Source organism: Cervus canadensis, chromosome 4 (assembly GCF_019320065.1).
Source record: "Cervus canadensis isolate Bull #8, Minnesota chromosome 4, ASM1932006v1, whole genome shotgun sequence".
NCBI classification, from domain to species: Eukaryota; Metazoa; Chordata; class Mammalia; order Artiodactyla; family Cervidae; genus Cervus; species Cervus canadensis.
This window is the reverse complement of record NC_057389.1, coordinates 38,905,460-38,931,467: the sequence shown is the minus strand read 5'-3', so window position 1 is coordinate 38,931,467 and position 26,008 is coordinate 38,905,460. Positions and strand designations below refer to the sequence as shown.

The following is a 26,008-nucleotide window of genomic DNA, read 5'->3' as shown; positions in this document are numbered from 1 at the left end:
CTATAGAGTACCTCCCTTACCAAAAAGGGACATAACTTCTCAGTTTAACCTAATCATTGCCATCTGAGAGTGTGGCAACACTACTCGCACGACCACCTCTTCTGAATATTAAGAGGATGGGCACATCCAGATTTTCATGTAAAACATCTCCATTTTTAATTGTAAGGCAACATATACATAATTTCTTAAAGCACCATGCAAACCAAATCTAAATATGACTTCAAGCTGGATTCAACCATGATCTGATCTGTCGGTGTGCAACATCTATGAATCCTTGGAGGGCCAATCATCTTTTAGTCACTAATTTCTGAAACTGCATGTCTAACACTGCCACCAATTCATCAAACAATAAACACCAGCCACAACCACTGTCAGTTCTGTCTCTGTTTGTTCAAGCTCTCTCCCAGAACAAAACAGAAGTCGCCAACCATCCCCGCTATGCTGTGCAAAAGATTTTCTATAAGCAGTTTGGGAAACAAGCTCTGTGCTCCTGAAGGATTTCTACCATCATCATGCAAGACAGCAAAGATAGTGACTTTTTAAGGAAACCATGTTTTGAATGTGAACAGCATCTCAAAATCAACCTTGTCCAACCTTTAGCACTGCACAACTCTTGCTTTGTGCTTTTCAGAATAGTACTGCTTACCTTTTTCTCCATGACCAAGGCTACTACTGCTAACATATTTCAGTGAACTTTTATTATTGAGAACCTTATCATTTTGAGCCAGTTTCCTCTCCTCCCTGACACATTCAGGGATGCTGCACTCCAGTGTTTGTTATAGCACAGATGTTTCCGTGGTGATGATCCATGACATCACAAGCACTGGGATGTGTATCATCAAACTTATCCAGACAGAGGAGCAAAGGAGAGTGGGAACTCCACTTCCATTTGAACTCCATGTTGGACTGACCCGGCTTCCTCAAAAATTACTCTTTGGGGTCTGGGTTGTTCTATCTGGGCTGCAAAGAGCAAATACATTAGCCTGCTAGTGATTCATTTCTACTACCAGATTATTAATTAGGTGGTAAGTCCTGTCTACATACCAAATCCCAAATTAACCTTCTTCTGATGCCCACTTTCAAAAGATACTGCCCTACTCAGAGCCTTTCTGTGCTTCCCCTTAGTGACTGGGGATCCCTACAGATCAAGTCTACCCTTATGAGCCTAGATGATTCTCCCCTCCCAACCTCATCCCCACTTCTCCCAAACTAGAGGGAGTGCTCAGCAGCATGTGGATCACTGGCTCTGGAATTCAGGATGCCTCAGCTCACACGCCAACTTCTTCACTTACCAGCCTGGGCAACTTACTTTTCTTAAACCTACCACTCTACTTGCAGATAATCCAGGAGCACTCACCTTGTGAGGTTTAAATGAGCTAAAGTGTACAGAGCTCAGCACAGTGAGACAGAATGAAGGGAGAAGGAAGGCAGGAAGAAGAAAAAAGAGATGATGGCAGGCTCTCCAAATTCACTGTCTCCAAAAATGCTTTGCTCCTTTCCACCATTTCTTTACTAGGAGGTTACACCACTCACTTCCACCCAAACAGTATTTTGCCAAAAGACTGGTCTTTTGTGGGAAGTTGTTTCTATCCCACTCTACAAACACTTACCCCTTCAGTGAACTCCTTCATGTCTTTCCCATTCATTTGTCACTTACTGCACATTTTTCTTGAACTTTTATCTCTATACACATACGGAGGTGTGTGTACAACCAGGCATGTATGTATGTATGCAAATCAACCCAACTATCAACACATCCATTGAAGGCAGGGACCTCATTCATTCATAAACTGGATGGGTCAGTACTCTGTACTTAACCAATACTTGACAATTAACTAGTAGTGTTATCTTTTCAAGGGGTAGCCCATATACTATCTCAATTATTCTTAATATCAATCCCAAGTGGTGGGAAAGGAGATGTTATTTTAAATTCCACTTTACAAATTAGGTAACTGAAGCTTGGGAACTCATTTGAACTTGAGACTTTGAGAATCCACATTGGTCGATAAAGACAGATATTTAAAACACCCAAACCACCCTTCAATTTGGGGTATATCTGAAATTTCTGCTCAGTTTGGCTAAAATACTCACTTCAATCATGTAAACATAGCCTAAGTCCCATAAAATCTTAGTTGTGAAATTCCTTATTCCCAAGACAGAGGGTGGGTATTTATTAACTTTACAGAATATTACTACTCTATTTCCAAGTAAAGTTATTTTCCCCTTAAGACTCAGCTCCACATATGAATTATAGTAAAATTTCTCTTTACCTTCTTCTGTTTCCAAGTTCAAAAAATGGCATCCTAATATAATACCACAGGTGCCAACTTAAACATAGGAACACTGGAAATACTGCCAGACTTCGAGACTGAGAAGATTTTCTATTGTTGTAAGTTGGGCTGCTAAACACACAGAGTCCAAACATCGCGTATAAGTGATGGCACCACAAGAGCTTGTATTTTTAAAGTGTAGCACAGTTCCCCTTAACTTTCATTTTCAACCTGGACATTATCCATTTCAATGGTGCTCATTATAGAATTTTGCATACACAAAGAAAATGATAAAAGTTTACAGATTACATAGGTTACCCTAAAACGGTACCTTAATAACATTTTCTCCAACTTTTTTTTGGAGCAACAAGGATTGGATTCCACAGGCATTAGCTAACCAAACCAAGGAGAGTTTCTAGGATCCTGCCAAAGTTGAAAGGTACAGGAATCTGAGGTTTGACTTTATAGATCTGTTGCATAAAATTGTTACTGGAAGAACACAGCTGGTTTGGTGATTCAGCCAGGAGACTTTAACAAAGAATAACCCAAACTCTGCTTTCCCGCTCTACTAAGAAATGACAAAAGAAATGCTGGGGCACATTCCCTCACCCACAGCCCCACACACAACAGAGCCTAAAGCATCTGCCTCCAGCCTGTTAGGTGTTCAGTACGTGCCCTCCCTACTGTGCTCAAAAGAGAAGTAGCCAAAGAATCATAAAGAATGAAAAGAAGTTCTCAATTTGTACTAACCACATTAATTTTAATCATCCTTCTCAGTAACAGCCAGAGTCTACTGCTATTTCTAGGCCTTTTGACATCTGTATATTGCTCTGCCCCAATTGGATGAAAGAAAGTGATGTGTTGAGAAGAAGCCACAAGCCTGACACTGTCCCTGTCTCTGTTCCCCATATTCTCCGGCTACACATCGCCCCCAGAACTATGTGGGGAAGAACATGGGTTTGAACAATAGGTGTCCTGCTGATTGCAACTGTCAATAAAATAAACCAGCCACCCAGGAGCATATGTTCACACATAAAATATTAAATTCACAGATTGGGATAAAAATATATTAATACTTGGGTTCCGCTTTCATGCTTAGTGGTCAGGTAAGTATTCGGCCAATTCAGTTCTATTTCTGCGGCCTGTGGGCTCGAAGGTGTTACTTTTGTGTTTCACTTTTCTTTTCCTTCTCTGGTTACTGTCTGGTTTCCCATGTCGATGCCTCCGTTATGACTGACCAGCAGCATACGTTTAAGCAGGATTTTAATTACTAGGTCATCTCCCAGCCAACTTGCCCAAGGCAGGCTGGCAGGAAAGTCCTACAATCCATGCCGTACACTTCTCATGCTCCTCTCCAGATAAATCTCTTATTTTCTGAGGACACTAGACTCAAGATGGCATCGTATTCATCTGATAAGGACGATGATCACCTAATTTCTATAAAGTTTCATTTTTGTCCACTGAGTATTTCAAGTTGCAGGGCTGGCACACAGAGGTTGAGATGGGGTGCCCGATAGCGTGACGTGATACCAGGATTTTTTATCTTAACCCAGAAAAGCACCTTCCCATATATCACTGCACATGCCAACTAACGTACCCTGGGGATTTAGCACAGATCTGGCTTTTCAATTTGCCTTTGAGTAACGTCGTCAATTTGCTTCAATTGAAGCAGGAATTATATTACATGATCAAATGGCAGGAGAATTTCTCTCCACCTCTGAAGTCCAATGCAAGAGAATCAGCAATGACTAAAGAGAGGGAAAGAACAGTAGTGATGGCCACCTGCGTCAGCTGCTTGGAGGTCCAAGTGCTGCGGGCACAAAACACCCACTCTTTTTTTCTTTTTGGCTGAAAATAAATTTTTGAAAGATGGCTTCAGCATTCCTCATTTTCTAAGTGGAAAGAATAATAGTAGTGCCCTCCTATGGTGGTTAAGAGCATTAAAAGAGATGATATAATGTGCTCAGTATTAAACCCGATAGGTAGTAAATGCTCAAAGGCTGCTAACAAAACAGCAAAACCACCATCACTCGAAACACTGGCCTGAAAGCTAGCATTTTACTGGGCAAAGAATTCCGTTAGCCTGTGATCACAAAAATATACTGGATCCACTTCTCCAGGTCAAAGAGGAAGCAATCTATGGAAAATTTCCAAACTTATTTTCTCAAAAATGGATCTCAGACCTAAGGCACTTTTCTGATTAGCTCCCCCCAAGCTTCTAATATTTTGTTCCCATGTGAAACTTTGGACACGCTTTCTCCTCTGCCTAAACTGCTCTTTCCTCCTTGCTTGACAAATGCTACTCCTTATTTTTAATTTTAAGTGTCGTTGATTCTTCAGATTTGGCTGTGTTCTCGTGTTTAAAGCTCCCTTAGCAGTCTGTGTTCCTCCTCATATTGCTGACCATCATTTCAACTTAAGTAATTTCATGTGCAATTATTTGCTTTATATAGACACATAAACAGGCACACTTACATGACCATATACCTCACAATGTCAACAACGGTGCCTGCCTTGTTCACCTCTGCATCTCTATGGTCTAATAGAGCAGGCAGTCAATAAATAAATGTAAGTAGATACCTGATGGAATAAGCAAACATACTAAAGAATCATCATCAGTTAAGATATTAAGGTGCTAAACAGAGTAGCTGAAAAAGAGTTGAGACATTTTCCAATGGTTATTAACCGCCAAGACACCCACACTGCGCTTCCTCACTGGATTAAGCTGAGGCTCTGTGGAGTCAGGTTTCCTAAGCTGATCGGTCCCCCCTTGGAGCAGCAGGCACTCCATTCTCACCGGGGTTAAAATTAGCACCATTAAGCTCCTCCTGCCCTGGGCTCTAATCATGCAAGGGCCCAGGTGGATCTTGCTGACAGATGTTAAGGTTAGAAGGAAGGGTAGCAGCCAGATGAGAAAACAGAGCCACCCCCTTCCGGAGGTACCAGCACTTCCTGTCTTTAGGCCTGGCTGGTTCCTGCCTGCCCCACCCCTCCCCCATGCATCAGTTTCAACACAGTTGCTGCTCTTTCTGTCATTTGAACTCAAATCCTATCTTCGAAATTGATGGGCGATTCTGCCCCTGACAACACAATGTCAGCTTTGCTCAGTGTCCGGCTGGTTCCGTATATATTATCATAATGCGCTGCCTGGGTGGACCCTGGCTGACGCTCTCCCTGGACTCAAATCCTCCTTTCCGCACTAATTTCTTGCTCTCTGACATGCAGGCACTACTTGTTTAAAAATAAAAACAGAGTTAACAGCTTGGGAGACATTTTGATTTTCAAAACCCTATGAGGACATTAAGTCTATTCTCATGGTAAACTGAACTAAAAAGGTTTTCTATTAAAAAGACAATATACGACTCATTAAAAAAAAAGAAGTGTTTCCCAGGGTCCTATGCTGTTTCCTGGTGACATGAAAGAATTATTACTTCTCTCAACCCCCTAAGCCCTCCAAAACAGTGTTTCCCAAACTTCAGTCCTGATTTTGCTCCATCTCCTATCACTTACTTTATGACTTAATTAAGATTATAGCTGCTATTTTTGTTTACATTGACTTACTTTTTTCTTTAAATTTAGTCTTGCCCTAAGCAACAGCAGCTGTAGGTCACAACTTGGGAATGCTTTGTTTATGGTGAGGTTTTTTTGTTTGTTTTCTGTTTTTCTTTCCCTTATGCATTAAGATCGACATAACTTTTTTTTGAGAGTGTTTTTTTTTTTAATTTTTGTTGGGAGTATAGCTGCTTTACAATGTTGTGTTAGTTAGTATCTTCTGCACAGCAAAGTGAATCAGCTATATATATACATACATATCTCCCCTCTTTTTTAGATTTCCTTTCCATGTGGTCACCACAGCGCACTGAGTCAAGTTCCCTATGCAAGAAAGTAGGTTCTCATTAGTTATCTATTTTATACATAATATCTAAATAGACATTACTATTTTTTTAACTTTTTTTTTTTTATTATTTTCCCCCACCACCTAAAATGACACACATACTGCATGGGAAACTAGCCCAAAATCTCACGGCTAACCATCCAGTGAAGTCAATGTTACACCATCTCAGCTGAAGGAAGTCAGAGAGAACGCCAGGTGAGAGCTACCTGAGGCACAAGCGTCTGCGTACGGCACACTGTGGCCTTTTCAGGAGTCCTGGGACCCGCTGCCAACCTCCTGCAGAAATGCCCGAGGTGAAGGGAAGTGGCGTCAGGCCTTTTCTGCGGCATGACCATCACCTTGGTATTTTGGTGGCCACTCATGAAAGCAGTGAGTGTATCACAGCTCAATAGATCAGCTGGGTTCAAATGACAAATCATCAGGGCTTAAAGGGCTCAGCAAGCCCCCTGTCCCCAACTAACAGATGAGGAAACTGAGACCCCAAAATCAAAGTACATAGTGGAAGTCACATAGCACTCTGTTCTCATTTATTCCTACATGTATGAATGAAAAGCTTCAAACAAAAAGATGTTTCAAACCCATCCTGATCAGTGCCCCTAATATCTTATCTTAATAAGATTTATGACCAGTACACAGAAGTTCTTATTTGCATATTCATATTACGTGAATCCTCTGATATCCTCAAGTAAGCAGAAAGTAATTAGGAAGAGGCCCTTGGTTTGAGACAATCAATTATGCAGATAAACACAATTGGAATTATGATGCTTTTGTAACCGAATTAAAAAAAAATAGGCTTAAAATGTTCTGCCGTTTCGGTCCAAGTTATCGGCTGAAAGCACCATTCTGCCCCCTCCTCCCATCCCCTCCCCTGACACTATGTGCTTATTAAAATAAGCTAGGTGTGGTTCACTCATTTACTAGGTCACACAAAACACCAAATAAACTGTGGGAAGTTTCCCACAGTTGACAGGTTTGTCAAGACATTTATATAAGAAAACTGTTCCTTGTGGGGTGAGGCTCAGTAACTCTGCAGTACCCCAACAAGGAGATTCTTAGTATCCTACCAGTCTTATAACTCAAAATTTCACACTTTTCTCATGGTCTCCTTTTTTTCTACCTTGTATACATGCCAGGCAGTCCATATGGTCAGCAAATGAGTTCTACAGAGATGAGTTAGACCATCCTTGCAAATAAATAAAATATTACCAGCCTCTCTTACCAGCCCCATGAAAAACTTATATGTCAGCAAAGAAAAGAAGCGTTTTCTTGATTTGACTATAGCCATGAGAAAAAATAGGCTATTGAAGGAAAACTCTAAGGTAAACATATGTAATATGCCCATTAAAAATAAGAAAAGATATGTCTGGATTAACTTTTCAAAGGTCTATTTGAAAGCACAACAAGCAAGTATAACTGCCCTACTTGTATTGAGAAAAAAATAAGAACAGTAGGACAAGAAATAGAAAGAATATTAGCATGATGTATAGAGGAAGTAATTGAAAGGATAGACACTAAGGGACTTCCCTGGTAGTCCAGTGGCTAAGACACTGCACTCCCAAGGCAGGGGCGCAGGTTCAACCCCTGGTCAGGGAACTAGATTCCACATGTCTGGACTAAGAGTTCACATGCCACAACCAAGACCCAGCACAGCCAAATAAATGAGTTTTTTAAAAAGAAGGAAATAAAACAAAGTATCAACTCTGAAGTCAAGCTTTCTGGGTTTGAATCCTAGATTTAGACATCCTTGCTGTGTAACTCTGGGCAAGTTACTTAACCTCTCTTTAGTCTCACTTTCCTCATCTTTACAATGGGTTGCCCACAGTATTATGTGCCCAGTATAGTAAGGGCTCAGTGAGTATTTGTGTCATGATTGTTAGCCCCACGGATATGCAGAGCTCTGTGATTATGTAGACCAGGCTTGAGTCCCAGTTTCAACTCTGACTGTGGCCTCGGGTAAGTTGGTGACCTCTCTAAACCCCAGTTTTCCCATCTGTAAACTGAGGAAAGTAACTGTTACAGCTTATCAGGCTTGTTGAAGGATTTGATGAGATGATATAATTAAAATGATTAGCAAATGCTCCATAAATGTTAGCTGATAATAGTCCAAAAATAACAAGAGCAATAATTAAGAAGAAAAAGAATACATACTATCACCTTGCCTGGTCCCTATTAAGCAGGATGGCAAAGTCTGAGCACTATTTCTCCTTTGTCAGCAATGCTGGCTGGTGGTGTCATATTCAAATAAAGACAAAGTAGATCACCTGCTTAGCAGTGCCCTGTGGCTTATGAACTCTTTAATCTGCCTGACGCTGAGCACTTGCTGGCTCCCAAGTCTCCAGTGTTAGGATTTCTGGGGTTACTTGCTTTATGGATTACTCAAGGGAGACTTTGAAAATCAGTCTTCACTTACATCCCTGTTCATTATCTTGACTTCTTGCCGGGTCCTTTCTATTGCAAGGGAAGACAAAAAGACACCTTCTGTGCTGCTCAAAGAAAAAGACCTGATGTGATGCTTAAAAATCTGGGGTCTCTGTCCTCTACAACTCATCTGGATATTCTTAACCCTAACATTCTGTTCTTGCATCTGTCTTGCTTTTCAAGCAGGAAAAAAACAATTGATACATGACATGCCACCCTCGGTAACAAGAGCTGATGCCCATATTTTTCTGCTAAACTAGACCCTTCACTAAAATGGGCCTGGCTGGAGTTCTGCACCACAACCAGTCCCATAAAGGGCCACTGTCCGAGTGTAAAGCTCGGAGTCATTCATCCTCTGCCCTTGTGTTCTGAAGGTGCATTGCGTTTCTGTCAGGAAGTTGGTGAGATTTCATAGATGTTCTTCTCGTGACCTTGGAATCCCAGAGATTCCTGCAAGTCTAAGCCAGCCAGAACTAGAAAGGCACTGGGGTGGACCCTACATCCTCTGACATCAGAGCAACCCCTGAAATCCATACTTACTGGTCAGCATACCACGGGCAAGTGCAGCTTTAAATGGATTTTGATGGAAACTAGTCATGTGAGCGTAAGCTGGTTAATGCCCTCTCCAGGTCTAAGTTTTCTTCTTTGGAATATGAAGGGCTGTTTTAGATGACCATCTGTACTTCAGTGACTCTTCACTCAGGATGAGATGTGTGTCTAGTCACTGACCATGGAGGGAGGGGAGCAAGGGACTTGGGACAGTATGTTTCTCTTTGTTTATTTTTCAATCATCTAGTTTTCTTTGGTTGCGGTTAGATAATATACATTTCATACATCCAAAAGCACGGCAGCCCTTCATTCTAAAGGCCTTAGAAAGGCAAGTTTCTACAAGTTCAGAAAGTAAACTCTTGCTAAGCTATTTACGAAAAAAGAAATTCGATAAGCCAAAACCATCTGGAGAAAGAACTCTCCAAATTTGGGACTTTCTTCCTATTTTGAAGACATGCACTATTAACAGAATGAGAAGTGATGAGGGGTACAGCTCCAAGGTACAGTCAACTCCCTAATGAGCTCCCAAAAGCTAGGAGGGAAGGGCAAGGTTTTAAGTCACTCAGAGCAATCTTGCCCCAGGCTTTTATGACATACTAGGAGTCTGCATAATTGACACTGAGCTCTTAAAGCCCTGCCTGGCTCTCCCATATCATCTCACAACCGTCACTGACCACGGCCTGGGCATCCACAAAGGCCTGCGGGATCTGACCCTCAGCAGCTTCCCCAAACTCATCTCCTGCCACTTCCTGTGGCCAGAGCAACAGGAGCCATTGCAGGCTGCTTCTGGTTCCTGGGACTCAATTAGGCAAAACAGCCTTTGCACATGCTCTTCCATCTGCCTGGATATTTGTTTCCGCCCCCTGTCAGATGAAAGCTTACTCATCTCCTGGTTCTGGCATAAGTGAGATTTCCTCAAAGAAGGCTTTCTTGACACTTCACTCCTCCTCTCTGCTTTCATGGCTCCCCTTTGATGCACAAGTCTAACGTAACGATGCACAGTTGTAAACTGTGTTGAGCACCTTCCTTCTCTATTTACATCAGACATTCTATGAAGACAGCAACTCTATCTGCCTGTGCTCCTGAAGCTAGCTCCCTGTCTGGCATGTGGTGGAGGCTTAGTATGAAGGAATGGAGGAAGGAATGATCTGAGGTCAACCTTACTGACAACTAAGAAAGGGCAATGTTAGAAAAGTCACTGGAGTTCTCTGTTTCTCCACAGGCACCTCAGGAGGTACCAGCTGAGTGAAGGTACGTGTCAATGGCTTCAGTCCAGAGCATCAGAAAATAGTGCATGTGATGCACATGAAACCTAGAAAAATGGTACTGATGAACCTATTTGCTGCAAAGAAATGGAGACACGGATGTAGAGAACGGACTTGTGGACACAATGGGGGAAGGAGAGGGTGGGATGAATTGAGAAAGTAGCATTGACATATATACACCATCATGTGTAAAATAGATAACTAGTGAGAAATTGCTATATAACACAGGGAGACAAGCCTGGTGCTCTGTGATGACCAAAAAAGGTGAGACGGGGGCGGGGAGGGAGTTTCAGGAGGGTGAGGACATATATACACGTAATTATGACTGATTTGGGTTGGTGTACAGCAAAAATCAACACAACATTGTAAAGCAACTTTCCTTCAATTAAAAAAGAAAAGAAAATAGTACACGTGGAAAGGTCTAGAGATGGCCCCAGCCAGCCCTGAGAAAACATACACAACTGAGGTCAGAGAAGCAAAGGGACTTTTTCCCAGGGTCACACAGCTAGTTAATGGCAGCAATAGGACTAGAATCCAGCTCTCCAGTCAGACAGCCCATCCTCCTCCCTCTAGGTCCAACAGACACTTACTGGCCACTTCTGAGGGCCTCATTACACAGAGGGGGAAGAGGGCCCTTGGTGTCTTCGGAAGCTCCATACTGCCTCTCAATTTGGAGTGATCTCCCAAGCCTAAACCATCTTTCTCCACACATCCAGAAAACAACACATTTAAGTGCAGCTGCAAGTCAATGGGGCTGGATACCCAGGGGCAACCAACAGAAGCAAAAAACTACTTCTGTCTGGAGCAAAAGGATTATAGAAGGTCAAATGCTAAAGAGCAAGAATAACACCATATTGTCAAGGGCAGCTGGAAGGGGCCACTACAATGGAAAAGTCAGAACTGACTGGTAGCTGGGAAAATCGGATTCTCTTTCTCCACCACTTTACTTACAGCAAGGAGATAGCCCAGGGAGTCTAACACCACTCAATCTTTATTCTACAAAGGATTTTTAGTTTGACCAAATCCCACTTCTGTTTTATTCTGGGATCCTGGCATCATTATACTTCACATTTCAATCTTTGTAATTACTGTGAAGGGAGATTGAATTCTTTTGTATCCGATGCCCACAAAACTAACTTTCAATCGCCTTCCATTTAAAAAAGCCAGAAGTGTCATTAAACATTTGTGTTTGAGCCAAAAAATTAAGTCCTCAGGTCAGAACTCAAGAACAGTAAAATGTTCATCTTCCAAAAGCTCTTGATTAATATAGTCCTACTGATTTTTAAAGTAAATATCAAGGTTTGTACAAATTTATAACAATTTTTAAAAAAAACTCTTAATCTCAAGAACATCTCACCAAGGCCTTAACTGCACTTCCAGGAAGGATGACAGATGAGCTCTTAACCCCCTCAGATTTCCCCAAGGACCCTGGAGGAGGCAAGTTACCCAGTAATACAGAAAGGGGAGAGAGCAGAGGGAGGGAGAAAAAACACATGCACGCCAAAAAGAAAAAAAAAAAATGTCCCCTTTAAAAAAATGAGCATTTAAAGTGCTTGTCAGCCGGCTCCCTGACAAAGCCAGTAGTGTATTCATAGCCATTTGCATAAATGCTGCCGGTGAGTTCACCATGGCTGCTAGCGCTAATGGTACATAAAGTAATTTAGTCACTTCTCCCGGCATTCTATGTCAGAATGATGAGCACCGGCACTTTGCCTTGTTGCATATTAGATCATTAGATAATAAAGTGTTAGCGCATGCAAGCTGGCAGGGTCCCCACACTACAGCTTTGTGAGGGCACTGCTTTTGGCAACGGGGAAAAAGAGAGAGAAACTGATGCCACGTGTGGCCTTACATTCAAATAAACACAACCTGAAATCTCAGAACAATGATAATACACTCCGCAAGCCCTTCGAAGATCGCTAACACACAGTCCCCAGGAATTTGCCCAAGTGATGGGGAGATAAGAAGGGCACAGAAGCCAGGGCTGTGCATTACCCTCTCTGCGGTCAACTCAGGGTCTTTGACCCCAAGTCTACACTTTTTCAAAAATCAGAATCCTGAGAGCAGTTAGGTTCTGAGGCTGCCTCTCTCCACAACTATACATCTTCCCTAACACTACTGCTTAAAGAGAAAACCTCACTGGCCTAAATTCTCTCATAAATATCCAGCCAAAGAAAATCTCAGTATTTATGAATGAAGGGAAAAAATAGGAGGGAGCGCAATTACCATGAGCTACAGCGTGCCAGGATTCACCCTCTCTGGACCACACAGGAGTCTGAAATAAATTTGCCTTTGTCAGCTCTCTTACTTGAAATACAGGGACAGTTATTTGAGCACGGAGGTTTGTGAGTCTGTGGGTCACACAGGGAAGATGACATGACTGTAAAGTGTGGTCTCTATTTCTCTTATATGCAGAAAGGTGAGCCACGAAAGAGAACTTTCTTCCAACCACCTGACAAGCAGGATATAAAAAGAGATGTGCAGAATAGCTCGAAATAATTCAGGCTACCTGTAAATGAGATGGTAGGGAGCCCAGAATGAGGGGAAACAAGGCTCCTGCAAGTCACCTAGGAGGTAAAAACAGCGCATGCAGTCTCACTGTGGGGCAGCTCTGTGAGGCGGGGGTGTGAGAGGGAGGGGCTGACACGGGGTATGGCTCTGTGAGTCAGTTTCAAATAGGATTGTTTAATAGCAAGATAAAGTATTACTATACCCTCAAGTCAACGTGAATTAGCATCAAAGTCCACTCCCACACAGCATCATGAAGAAGCCCATAGTCACTCTCTGCTGAGTAGATATTTATGTGTCAGCTTGAAGTGTCTAAATGAGTGGGTGGTTATGTGTGGTTGGTTGATTCATTCTGCAGAGAAGCAGATTTCCATGTTACTGTCATTACTGAGAACCTCAAGGTGTCTGCCTTTTTATTCTTCTGGGTAGAAATGAAGTCAGGTTTTGGTGAGAGGGAGGCCCCCTAGCTGAAGGAGACAGGACACACTCAGGTCGCAGTGATCGTTAACCATGAATAAACAGTGAAATGTCATTATTTCTTGAGTAATATGCTAAGAAGAATATGGTCATTTGTGGACTGGTCACCTGCAGCAGAGGAATAAAATGTTGTCTTTAAAACTCAGAATACAAACACTAGCCCAACTGAAATATTAATATGTCCACCTAGAAGGGAGAATGTTTGAGCTGGAAGGCAGCTTACAGATATTTTGATCCAGAAATCTCAAACTGTGAGCCTCTGGCTGTCTTCTACCTAAGTGGCTTTCTTCGCCTGTCCTCCCTTCAGGGGCTAAAACACCTGTAATTTGTTACCAACAATTATAAATTGAGAGAGTTTTACTTCTGGTCAGACTGGAACATCTGGCCCACCTGGGCTCTCCCTGCCCTTGATGACAACTGCCCGGGGCTTGGGTCAGCAGAGCATGAACTTGCCCTTCTTCTGCAGTCTCCACCCAGCCAACTTCCCCTCTGTATGTGACCTGCCCCCACCCAAGGCACACATTTTTTTTTTTTACCTCCCAAAGATCATCACCTTCACTTTGCCAAGAAGGAAACTAAGGATCCTCAAAGGTAAGCTGACTTGTCCAAGGTCACACAAAGGCTAGAAGTGAAGCTCAGAACTGGTTTAGGTATCAAGGCTCTTTCTCTTCCATGCCATGATGTAACACAATGTTCCTGACCTCCAAGCCCTAGAGGTGTCCTGGCTAGTGAGTTTGTTTTTCGCTGGTTTGTGTTGGGGGTTTTTGGTGGAGGGATGATTTGCAAGGTGACACGTGCTCTCCCACCAGCTTCCCAAGGGCAGGAATGGGAACCTGGGTGTGGTCTGCACACAGAGCACATTTTAGAACTATGAACCCATGACTGTCAGATACCAAACTGACAGTCAAGTCAGTTCCCAGACAGGACAGTAACTAACGATCAGAGTTGGAAACAAGATTTTAGCTTTTAAGCCAGTGTTGTCCAAATTGTGTCCATTGAGTATTTACCTATTTTTTCCTTCTTCCTTTCACCTCAATCTCTCTAATCATACAATGTCTGAAGTGACTCCAAGGGTATAAAAATGGCAATATTACTATAAAGTGAGGATCCGAATAACTTTAAGTACAGAAATGGAGCTAGGAATGTAATCATGAGCAGGTGTTTCAAATGGCCTCCTGCAAAAAGTAATATCCATCCATCTCAGCACTAATGAAACCATAAAGAAGCAGCTTTTGAAAGATGATGGTTTACTTTAAAAAGACTGTAAAACTGGATGTGGTATAGAATCCCTTCTAAGAGTGTTCCATCTGGCTAATTAATAAAAAGTACAGATTGTGTATTCCTTAGGCACAAACAAAAAAATCAGGCAAAAATGATGACAGTAGTGTGTTTATTAAATTGAGATGCCAGCAGAGAAAGGAGTTTCCTACCCTATGAACTATATCATGGACAGTTCCTGGTCCATCAAAAAATCAGGCAATCAGGTGGTACTTTGTGTGGTAGTGTTTTCAAAAGAATTCTGATGACCTAGCAAACTGAAAGTGAAATGGGGAAAACAAGTGAAGAGTTTAATTTGAGGAGATTGGAGAAAACCTAGCACAGTGACTGGTATCCAGTTGAAACTCAGTCACAGCTTTTTGGGTGGATGGATAGATTGATGATGGATGGATGAAAAATGGATGGATAAGTAAAGGATGAATGGAATGGATAGATAGAGGATGGATGATGATGGATGGATAGATGGGTTGATGAATGGATGGATGATGGACAGATGGATACACTATATATAGATAGATAGATAGATACAGGTAGCACAGAAACATTTGGACATATGCTCAGTCCAGCCTATTGTTCCTTTGAGTGGCATTCACTTTCTTTGGTTCAAATTTTTGTCTGGTTTCCTCTAGTCCTCTCAAAGGTACAACTAACTAGCCATAAAACGAAGACAAGTATGACCTCTTCCCACCAAAATCTGCCTACATAAAGCAGGCTGCATCATGTGGTGATGAGGGGTAAGGCACGCACAGGGCACGGAAGGGACATTTAGTTTGGAATTTATATGCAAAAAGAAACACATCCAACCAAAACTTTGGAACCTTATCTCCAAATGAAGTTAAATGTATGGTCACAGACACATACCAGTAGGACTGTAAAGAAAGTGAAGTTCATTATACAACCAGGAAACCACAAACTCAAAATACTCGAAATCTCAAAAAACTCAAAATCAGGATTTTTGTTGCCCTGCTTTGGCCTTTCATTATTTTTAAAATCAAGTGGCAGTTTAAAATAAAGCAGTTGTCCAATCTCCCTCTGTCTTTCCACCATAAGGAAAGAAATGTCAGCCATTTCCAGGGTAGGGACCTGTGTAACAAGAAAGTCTGGGCCTCCAAGATATCTTCCTGTATTGAAATATTCAGCATCAATACTGTTCAACAGGACATTTGAAATTTGAAAAGGGGTAGAAAAGATGGTGGAGTTGGAAGAAAGAAGCCAAATAAATGCACAGTTAAAGTAGCAATGACAACCAATGAAAATGATTCGCCTACCATGTTCCAGATAAGAGGGCGTACCTTCCGAGGGGTCAAGCCTCCGAGCCCTCCGCCCGTGCTTTGAGTTATTATGGACAAACATATTATCAGAGACTGCCAGGACATGGCCATCCACATTGACTGTCGTAGACACCACGACCTGGAGACAGAAGAGAGAAATGAATGAACATTTTAATATAAAAGCACGGAGGGTAATAAACTCAAGTTAAATAAATAACAGCTGGGAGCTGCAGAAAATTGCATAGCTATTTCACATAATAACTGGTGCTTATGCAGTACAAGTCTAACAAGAGGAGCTATTGATGAGTGGGTCTCTGGCATGGAACGCTTTTGATGCAGTTTTAAGTAAAATTGCACAGTTTATAGTTATACAGCAGAAGGTACACTGTTAACCATAATTTTAACAAGAGGATCTTTATTAGCATATTTTTTTTACACAAGGGTGGTTGTGTTTCACCTAAATTACCCTTCAGTTTAGACACTGAAGCAGATATCACAGTTGATCATGCAAATAAAAATCTTTTGAATCTTTAAAATATTTCCCCCCCACCACTGTGTCAGGGTTAAGAGGAGAGAGAAATGAAAAAGAGAGGTTTCAGTGAGAGCTGGGATGCAGTTTTCTCTCCTGGGTGTCTTTTTGGGGTTTCTTGTACTTTTTTCTACCCACATTCATTTAGTTAAGCAGACATCAGACCAAAGCCCCCCTCACCATCGTCACCACCACTACCCAAAAATCCTTGCTAATTAAGAGTCTTCGAGCTGTGTTTCAAGGACAAAAAGAAGAAGCCTTGGCCCAAGGTACAGTCAGTCAGATACCCTGGCGGTCCCATAAACTGATTGGAGTTTGCCAGAAGGGACCCAGGCAAAGGTGTTTTCTCAGAGAACTTTGACTAAAACAATGAGAAGAAATGACCTACACTTCTCCTTATATTAAATGGGGAAGAGGATTAAAACTGAAACCCACAGAGATATGTTTATTCATGCGACCTCTTACAACCAAATATAATAATTGTCTGTAATTGCAGCTTCAGCGCCCGCCTCATGCTTTGACATGGGAAACAGCAATCAGCCAGCTCCCGTTTAATCCACCTATTATGTTGACTAATTAACTTTGCTCGACAGTTTATTTCTTCCTCCATTATCAGCCCCTGTCAGCCGCAAGCACCCTGCAGCATAGGGGGGACCTCAGGCTCTTTGATTGATCACCGATAGATTGACATGCAGATTAATTTAATTAGAATCACCTCACTTGAGAAATGAAAGACAATGGCAAGAGGGCTAATAGATCTGCTCTCATAATGAGGCGAACCTCCAGAGCCAAGGCTGAGGATTTCTGATTTATTTTTGCTCAATTCCCCAGCTGCTTGGGAAGACTCGCGCTTTAATTGTTCTTGGTTTTGAGAGGCATTAGCCCCTCAAGAGGTGAAACGCTTTACAAGGATTGGCACATACTGAGGCCCCAGCTTCTGAGAAGCCTTTTCTCCAAGTTGGGGAAAGGGGACCCTGCCTTCTAGAGTCTTGGGCAATGAATGCTCCGATTTCATCACCTGAGTTGGGCAGAGGGGAAAATGCTGGGCCTGTGAACTGTAAGCCCTGCCTGGAAAAGCAACCCCACTCCCAACCCTGTAGACCCCCACCAATGGATGCCACACCTAAAAGTTCCACTGTCTCCACCTCTTTGATCTCAAAGCATCCTGGTCAAACACAGCAGATTCTCTGCCCCTTTGCCTCCAAGATGGCAACACAATTTTTCTGTTTTCTTTCTGGGCCCTCCCTTCTGCAGACTCGAGGCTCTTTACCCCCACACCAAGAGGGTCTAGACTTTCTCAGACCCAGGAAATGGGGTCCCACTCTGGGGTCTTCCAGAGATGACTGCTGGGGGTGGGGGCTCCTGTGGGGTCCCCTCCATTCTCCCTCAGAGTCCTCATCAAGATCCAACCCCAAGCAGGACTCGGACACTCACCTGATTTTATTTTTCACTTCTATTTTGCTAAAATGCAAAGTAAACAATTAAGAGAGTCCATTCAGGGACTCAGGGTGTTCTCCTTAGTCATTGTGAAATCCAAAATTCCAGCCAGGGCAAGTCATTCATGGAAGGACACAGTCAGTTCTAAGCAGCAGTGTGCAAAGTGGGTTTTCTCTTTCTTCATGATTGACCAACCAGATGTGACGGCTTGAGGCTCTGTGTGTGCCTCATCAATTATAGGGTAATTCAGAAGGAAGAGAAGGAGAAAGACTAAGAGGGAGAGGAGAAGAAAGTTCTCTGTTCTTTTATTTTCGAAAAGTACTATGAGTGGTGGCAGAGTCTATATTATTTAAAGCAACAGAAATTCATTTTTCTTTTTAGTTCAGGAGATGACTTCGTGGGACATTTACAATTATGTAACAAAGCTGGGTCTTTCAAAGAAATTTTGATTTACTACAAGACCACAACTGAGTGGTCACTGGAGTCGTTAGCTGAAGAAACTATAAAAGGAATGACAAACGGTATCTGTTTCCAGTGTCAGGAAATACAGAAAGTGGTTATTCTAGAAGTCTGTCTTTAAAAAAAAGAGCAATGACAATCCAACATGCACCTGTAAGTCAGACTGCTACAGGCTTAAAATATTCAGTATCATTTAAAGACACTGTCATCTAATTCCTACATTGAACAAAAACTGAAAACGGTTAGGAAAGAAAACTACACCCCAGATGTCTTTCTTTTCTTGGTAAGAGAGGGATTACCAAGGCCACATGTGTGATAGGATAATTTCACTGAAAGACCAATTATAATTGGAGAAAGTTGATACCGAGAATTCTCATGCCTTTAAATTTCTAGAAAATAAACACCTTATATGTTCTTCAAAAACTCATAACACTGTACATTTTAACTTCCTTACCCCAAAATAATTTCTCTCATTCCAATTTGAAATGATATATAGTTAAAATTAATCCACAGAGCAACTTGTAAATACATATATATTTATAAATATATATATAGTGTATATATATATATAATGCTGAGATGCAAAGGGAGCACTAAAAAATCCTTTAAAAATAAGCCTATACTGGGAGGGAAAAGGGCCTTCACAGTTTAAACACAAGATTAATGAGGTGCTGACACGTTCATGCAGGCAAGGGGACAGGCAAGCCTGCCAAATCTTCAACCTTCCCAAATTTTGTCAACAAAACTCAGCTTGAATTTGGGACAGATAAACATGGAAAATGATTTTACATTTGGACTTGACCATCTCTTCCCTTTTCTACCTTATTCCTCACTCCGCTGACCCAGGATAAAATGAGGAACAGGTATATTTAGAATTTTATGATATCTGTTATAATTAACGTAGTCTAGAATTATACTAATACAATAACCATGTTTGGCTATTTAAATTTAAACTAACTAAATAAAATGTAAAATTCCATTGTTCCTGAGTTTCCATAGCCATATTTCAAGTGGTCAGTAGCCACATGTGGCTAGAGGCTACTATACTGGACAAGGCAGTTACGTAAGAACACTGTCTTCACTGAAGAATGTTCTGTTGGACAGGGCTGCCATAGAATGATTTTGAAATAAATTGTTCCAATTTATTTGTGAGGATGCCCAATTTATTTCTCCTGAAATAAGTATTAAGCTTAGGCATGTTTAGGGTTATATATATGTATAATCATTGTATTTTGGGGGAAGTAAAACTCTATCTGGAGAAGGAGCATGGCTTTTTAGTATAGCAATCCAGAGACATGCTGATGAATACACAGTGTGTTTCACGGTATTTTCTGTTTGTGTCCAATTCTCCAGGTGACAATATTCAGTGTGAGGGAATAAAAAGGCCACAACTATACACAGACTTTGAAGATTTTACAGTGAAGTTTTCAATTTCTTGGCTCATTACAGTGGTTCACAATTTGCTATGTTATATCCTAGATCTAAATAGACCTAAACGTTATTATTTTTACTATCTCCCCAATCTATTTAGAACTAAAATTCAAAACAAAACTTATGACTTTTGACTCTCAAGCTTTCCTAGCTGATGTGACTTTGGCCAAGTAACTTAACCTCTCTAAGCCCCTGGTCCCTGACTCTCAAATGGAAATGTTAGTAGTACCTAACTTATAAGGTTACCGTGAGGCTTACATTATTTAAAGTGGTTAGTATGGTTTCCAGTTCTCATAGAGCAAATGTTAGCAGTGCTAGCAGAGTTGTTGCTTTGTTGGTGATTTCATCATCAAGTTCAAGAACCTGTGTTGGGCTGATAATCTGAAGCATCTTATTTGCCATAAAGAGGACCCAACATAAATTGTTAATTTAAATACAAGGATACAGAAATTAATTCTTCTACATTCACCCTTTATTAGCTTAACAATGAAATCTTACAAATTTAAAGACCTTCATGTTCACAACATTTAATTATGTAATTTAGGCCTCTTGTGAATTGCAAATTTCAATGGTTTCTGTACTTTTGCTTTTTATAAACCATCTGCCTATTAGCCTTTTACATTCTAAACTTGAAATGAAATGAAACCTTATTGCTCTGAAAATAGCCTGTAAAATTTTCTGCATTTTATCAATGCAGTGTATTTTTCCTAATATGTCATTTTAATGAGGGATTCTCTAAGAACTTTGTTATTGGTTATTATTTCCTTGCTATCATTCTTTAGGCTGTCCCTCTTCCCTTCCAATCAAGCAGGAGACCCTGTATGTCTCAACTATGTTCTCTCAAATTGATGAAGTATAATCTGTCTCATGAGCGGATTTTCAAAAAGACACAGGCAGCTAAATTCAGTGATGAGTGGCAGATCACATTAACAAAAACAGCAGTTCATGCGGAAGAAGGGTTAGGACATAGGCCACCAAGAGTTGAAATCTATATCTTTAAACATTTCTAGGGGGACGATTAAGTCATAAAAATATTTTCCGTGTTTAAATTTAGAATATCTTGGTAAGAAGTACCTCTCTCTAAAATATAACATCTTCAGGAACTTAATTTTTAATAACAATTTAAAAATTATAAATCTTGGTTTTTAAGGCTTATATATGATAACTCAATGTAAGGAAATTAGTGCTAAAGTTGGTCTATTTCACAGCTTCCTCACCTCTGGGTTTAGCTTATTCTATGTTTGCATTAATTCAGAGCCCTTAATAAAGGTATGAAATGCACTGGCTTGAAGTACATAAAATTAAAAGGCATTAAGAGGCATTCCATAGAAAATAGCACTCAGCAATCAAAAGGAATAAACTATTGATACATCTGACTGAATCTCCAGAGAATTATGTCAGGTGAAAAGAAGCCACTATCAAAAGGCTACATACTCCCATCAGCAGATGAATGGATAAGGAAGCTGTGGTACATATACACCATGGAATTTTACTCAGCCGTCAAAAAGAATTCATTTGAACCAGTCCTAATGAGATGGATGAAACTGGAGCCCCTTATACAGAGTGAAGTAAGCCAGAAAGATAAAGAACATTACAGCATACTAACACATATATATGGAATTTAGAAAGATGGTAACGATAACCCTATATGCAAAACAGAAAAAGAGACACAGAAATACAGAACAGACTTTTGAACTCTGTGGGAGAAGGTGAGGGTGGGATGTTTCAAAAGAACAGCATGTATACTATCTATGGTGAAACAGATCACCAGCCCAGGTGGGATGCATGAGACAATTGCACTGGAAGACCCAGAGGAATCGGGTGGAGAGGGAGGTGGGAGGGGGGATCGGGATGGGGAATAAGTGTAAATCTATGGCTGATTCATATCAATGTATGACAAAACCCACTGAAATGTTGTGAAGTAATTAGCCTCCAACTAATAAAAAAATTAAAAAAAATAAAAATAAAAATAAAAAAAAAATAAAATAAAACTAATGAAAGCAGAAAATAAGGGTATGAAACAAAGAATGAACTAAACAGAAAACAATTATAAACATGGTAAATATTAATAAAAGTAAAAAAAAAAAAAAAAAAAAGCTACATACTGCATATTATGACCTGAATTGTGTCCCCCTCAAAATTCACATGTTGAAGTGCTAACCCTGGAATTTCAGAATACAACTGTATTTGCAGATGGAACCTTTGAAGAGGTAATTAAATTTAAAATGAGGCTGTTAAGGTTGGTCTTAATTTAATCTTACTGATACCCTTACAAGGAAAGGAAATTTGGACACACAAGGGTCTTCAGGCAAAGAAAAAAGACCATGTGAGGACATAGCGAGAACATGGCCATCTGCAAGCCGACAAAACCAAGCCTGCCAGAACCTTGATCCAGAACTTCCAGCCCCCAGGATTTGGGAAAATACATTCTGGGCCTGTGGTATTTTGTTACAGCAGTCATAGCAAATTAATACACTGCATGATTCTATTTACTACTTCTTGACATAACAACAATTTAGAAATGAAGGACAGAGAAGTGGTTGGCAGAGATTAGGGGCAGAGGGAAGATGGAAGTGGAGGCTACATGAGGCCAACATCTTTGCAGTGATGAAAATGTCTAATATCTTGACTGTGGGGTGACAGATACACAGACCTACACATGACAAAATAGTATAGCACTAAAATATACACATGGATGAGTACAAGTAAAACTAGAGACATGTGAATAAGATGAGTGGATTGTATCAATGTTTATATCCTGTATGAATACTGTATGTCATGTCCGACTCTTTGCAACCCTATGGACTGTAGCCCGCCAGGCTCCTCTGTCCATGAAATTCTCCAGGCAAGAATACTGGAGTGGGTTGCCATTCCCTTCTCCAGGAAGTCTTCCTGACCCAGAGATTGAACCTGGGTCTCCTACATTGCAAGTGGATTCTTTACCATCTGAGCAATAGAACAATAGAACAATCTAATACTGGTCAATTTTGCAAAATATCACTATTAGGGGAAACTGAGTAAAGGATACACAGGATCCCTCTGAATAATTTTGTACAACTGCATGTGATTTAACCATCATAGTAATAAAAAAATTCGACTAAATAAAAGGCATCAGCAACCAGAATGTCCAACAGATGGATGAATAAACAAACTGGTAATCCACAAAATGGAGGATGATGCAGCAATAAAAAGAAATATGTTATCAAGGCACAAAAAGACATGAAGGAAACTTAAATGCAGATTGCTAAATGAAAAAAGCAAACCTGTAAAGACTATATACTTCATCATTCCAACTATACAATGTTTTGGAAAAGGGATAACTATGGAGATAGTGGAAAGACCAGTGGTTGCCAGGAGTTTGAAAAGAGGGAAGGAGAGATGAATAGGCAAAGCACAGAGGAACCAGTTGGGGAGGATGGAGATGAAACCATTCTAAATGGCACTGTAATGGTAGACACATATCATGAATCTGTATAAACCCACAGAATGTATAACACAGTGAGTCCTACTGTAAACTATGGAAATTAATAATAGTATATCAATACTGACACATCAATTGTAACACACGTATCACACTAATGCAAGATGTTAATAAGGGAAACTGGGTAAGGAGTATTAAGGAAGTGTATGTGAACTCTCCGCACCTTCCATTCATTTTTCTGTAAGCCTAAAACTTCCCTACAAAATAAAGTCTACTGGGTCAAACTTTACCCTCTGCTTCACACAGCCCACATTCTACACCCAACCTATCAACTGAACTGCTCTTTACAGGCTCCTCCAATGAGTCCCAAGAGACCCAAGAGATCAGCCAATCTAGTGGCTCCCAACTACGAGCTTTCTAAGGTAGCAGAAAGGGCACCCTAATTCATCCATAGTAAGGACGCATACTATAACATGCACTAACTTTCCTTTGTTGATACAGGATCATACCAGTTCCATGTGGAAACAGTTATCTCATGCACATGAGAAGCTCAAAATTGGCAGTTTCCATGGCTTTGACTAATTTTAAAATAGAGAGTGTGACTCTTATTCAATAAACGCAATTAAGTTGAAAGATACGTCACCACAAGAGGTTCATAAGAGAAAATGACAAAAGGAGACCTTGGTAGTTATGATACTGCGAATGTATCCAATTCCTCCTTTTACAGCTTGGAAAACTGAGACCCAAGAGGCTTAAAAACTTCAAGGCCACAGGATGAATTAAGAGCAGAGGCAAAGTTGAAGGGAAACTTCGGACTCTAGGTCCACTTCTGGCCTCTCAATCCATGCTCCTGGCTGAGGTCCTCTTTCCCCTAACTGTCTCTTCCAGTACACATCGCTGTCTATCTGACTGTACACTTTAGGTATTATCTACATAAAAATGGTCTGCAGCAGTTGGGTCTTCATTAACTTTGTCCTTTAAAATCTCCTTGGCTGATATGGAAAGAGATATTCTCTGAAACCAGCTTGATTGCAAGTTTCTATCTGGTTGAAAGATCCCAAATAACTCATTAAAAATTATGGAGGACGCATGAACCTACAGGATGTAACAGAGTGGAACTGCAGGAGTGAGGGATTGAGTAGCTGAATTAAATCCACCCTTTGAGCCTCAAGACAAAAATATCTCTTCTTTTAACAGTAAGATAAGAACGGACACTTCTAAATCCTTGGATTCCTGTGCTAAACTAATTTGAACCATTAGAAACTAGACTCAACTTCTGTCTCCTGAACTGTGACACATTGTAGACATAAAAACTCATCATTGATCTGAACCTAGTTTCTCTGTGAATCAGGATGCTTTTGATGCCTTTTAATGTTGTTGTTGGCATTTAACTGGTGCTCCATTTATGTGTTCCCACTGGCCACTTTAAGTAACAGTGAGCCCAAGTATACATAACTGCCATGCGTGCTTTCGGCCTATGGGTCCACGGTACAAGGACACAGAAACTGGAAGCAAGAAAATAGCATATAGTCGTCAGTTAGGATTCCGGGGTCAGACAGTGCTGAGTGTGAACCCCGACTCCATCACTCACTAGCCTGTAACCTTAAATAAGTAATTGAATCATAGGAATAGTTGTCAGGCATTGTTTTACGTACTGGAGAAGCAGCAATGACAAAGTATGTGCCCATCAAGAGCTTAGTCTCTGTCCAAAATAAAAAAGAGCTTTTAGACAATAAATAGATAAACAATGAAAGCAAATTTCAGAACGTAAAAAGTTCCAAGAAAATAAAATGAGGAAGGGGGTGAAGCCCAGGCGGGAACTACTTTTGAGTGGATGATTAGGAAGGCCTCTCTAAGGAGGTGACATTTTAGCTGAAATCTGACTAATAAGAAGTAACCAGCCATTCAATGATGTGGCGGAAGAATTTCCAGGGGCACAGGATAGCAAGTGCAAAAATCCTGAGGAAGGAATGAGTTTAGTACATTTGGTGAAGAAAAATGATGGAAGAGAAGGAAGGTCAATGTGCTCATTTGAAGCAAAGTAAACAAGGGAAAGAGGGTAGAAAAACAAATAAAATTATACACGTAAAACACTTAGAACAAGGTCTCACACACAGTAAGAGCTCTGTAAGTTACAACCTCAAAAGTGGAAGAATATAAGAATATCTCTGGGTTGGCCACTCTCAGTAAGCACCACGCATCCTCAGATCCAGTATCCATGGGGCAACACTGATCAAACCAAACACTTCTATGTCTATCCTTTAATATATTTTACATTTTTTTCAATAGCAACTGTACTTAATGTAGGAATTTATTTCCTCTAAGTGCAGAGCTACCACTCATCAAATCCTGTTCATAAGGATTCCTTTTCAGTGATGCATATTTTCTGCCAAGGCCCGGCATAAGGCTCATGCCAAGATACATATTTGCCCAATAAGCCGTAATGGTTTAATATATCAGGTTGAAAATCCACCATTTGTATTTACCATGTTATGTGAATTAATCCTGTATTCTGAAACTATCATTAGAGCTGCTTTCAGTATAATTAATCAGCATGGTGCATCTTGAAATTATTCTGTAGGAAGAGAGTGATTGCGGCTCAGGCCCCTAGCATTCTGTTGGTAAAGAATTTAATTGCAAGATGTGCTGTTTGTCAAAACAATATAAGACGGGGGTGGGGAATGGTGGGAGAGAAATAAAAGGGTTGAGAACGTTTCCTTCTTTCTTTAAGTGCCTTTAAAAGCAGACCAAAACTTCAGAGAATGGGCATATATTTTAAGAATCCTCTAATCATACCCTG

The 26,008-nt window shown here is 40.7% G+C and overlaps 1 protein-coding gene across 7 annotated transcripts in view; it reads right to left on the bottom strand.

Moving 5' to 3' along the window:
- Positions 1-26,008, bottom strand: part of EBF1 (EBF transcription factor 1) — a 403,840-nt gene that overhangs the window by 117,273 nt on the left and 260,559 nt on the right. For 4 of the 7 annotated variants that reach the window (XM_043464838.1, XM_043464839.1, XM_043464842.1 and 1 more), the window contains exon 8: positions 15,929-16,070. In XM_043464838.1, coding sequence (XP_043320773.1) covers positions 15,929-16,070 — 142 coding nt within the window. The remainder of the gene's footprint in view (positions 1-15,928; positions 16,071-26,008) is intronic. The other 3 variants (XM_043464840.1, XM_043464841.1, XM_043464844.1) reach the window with 1 other exon arrangement.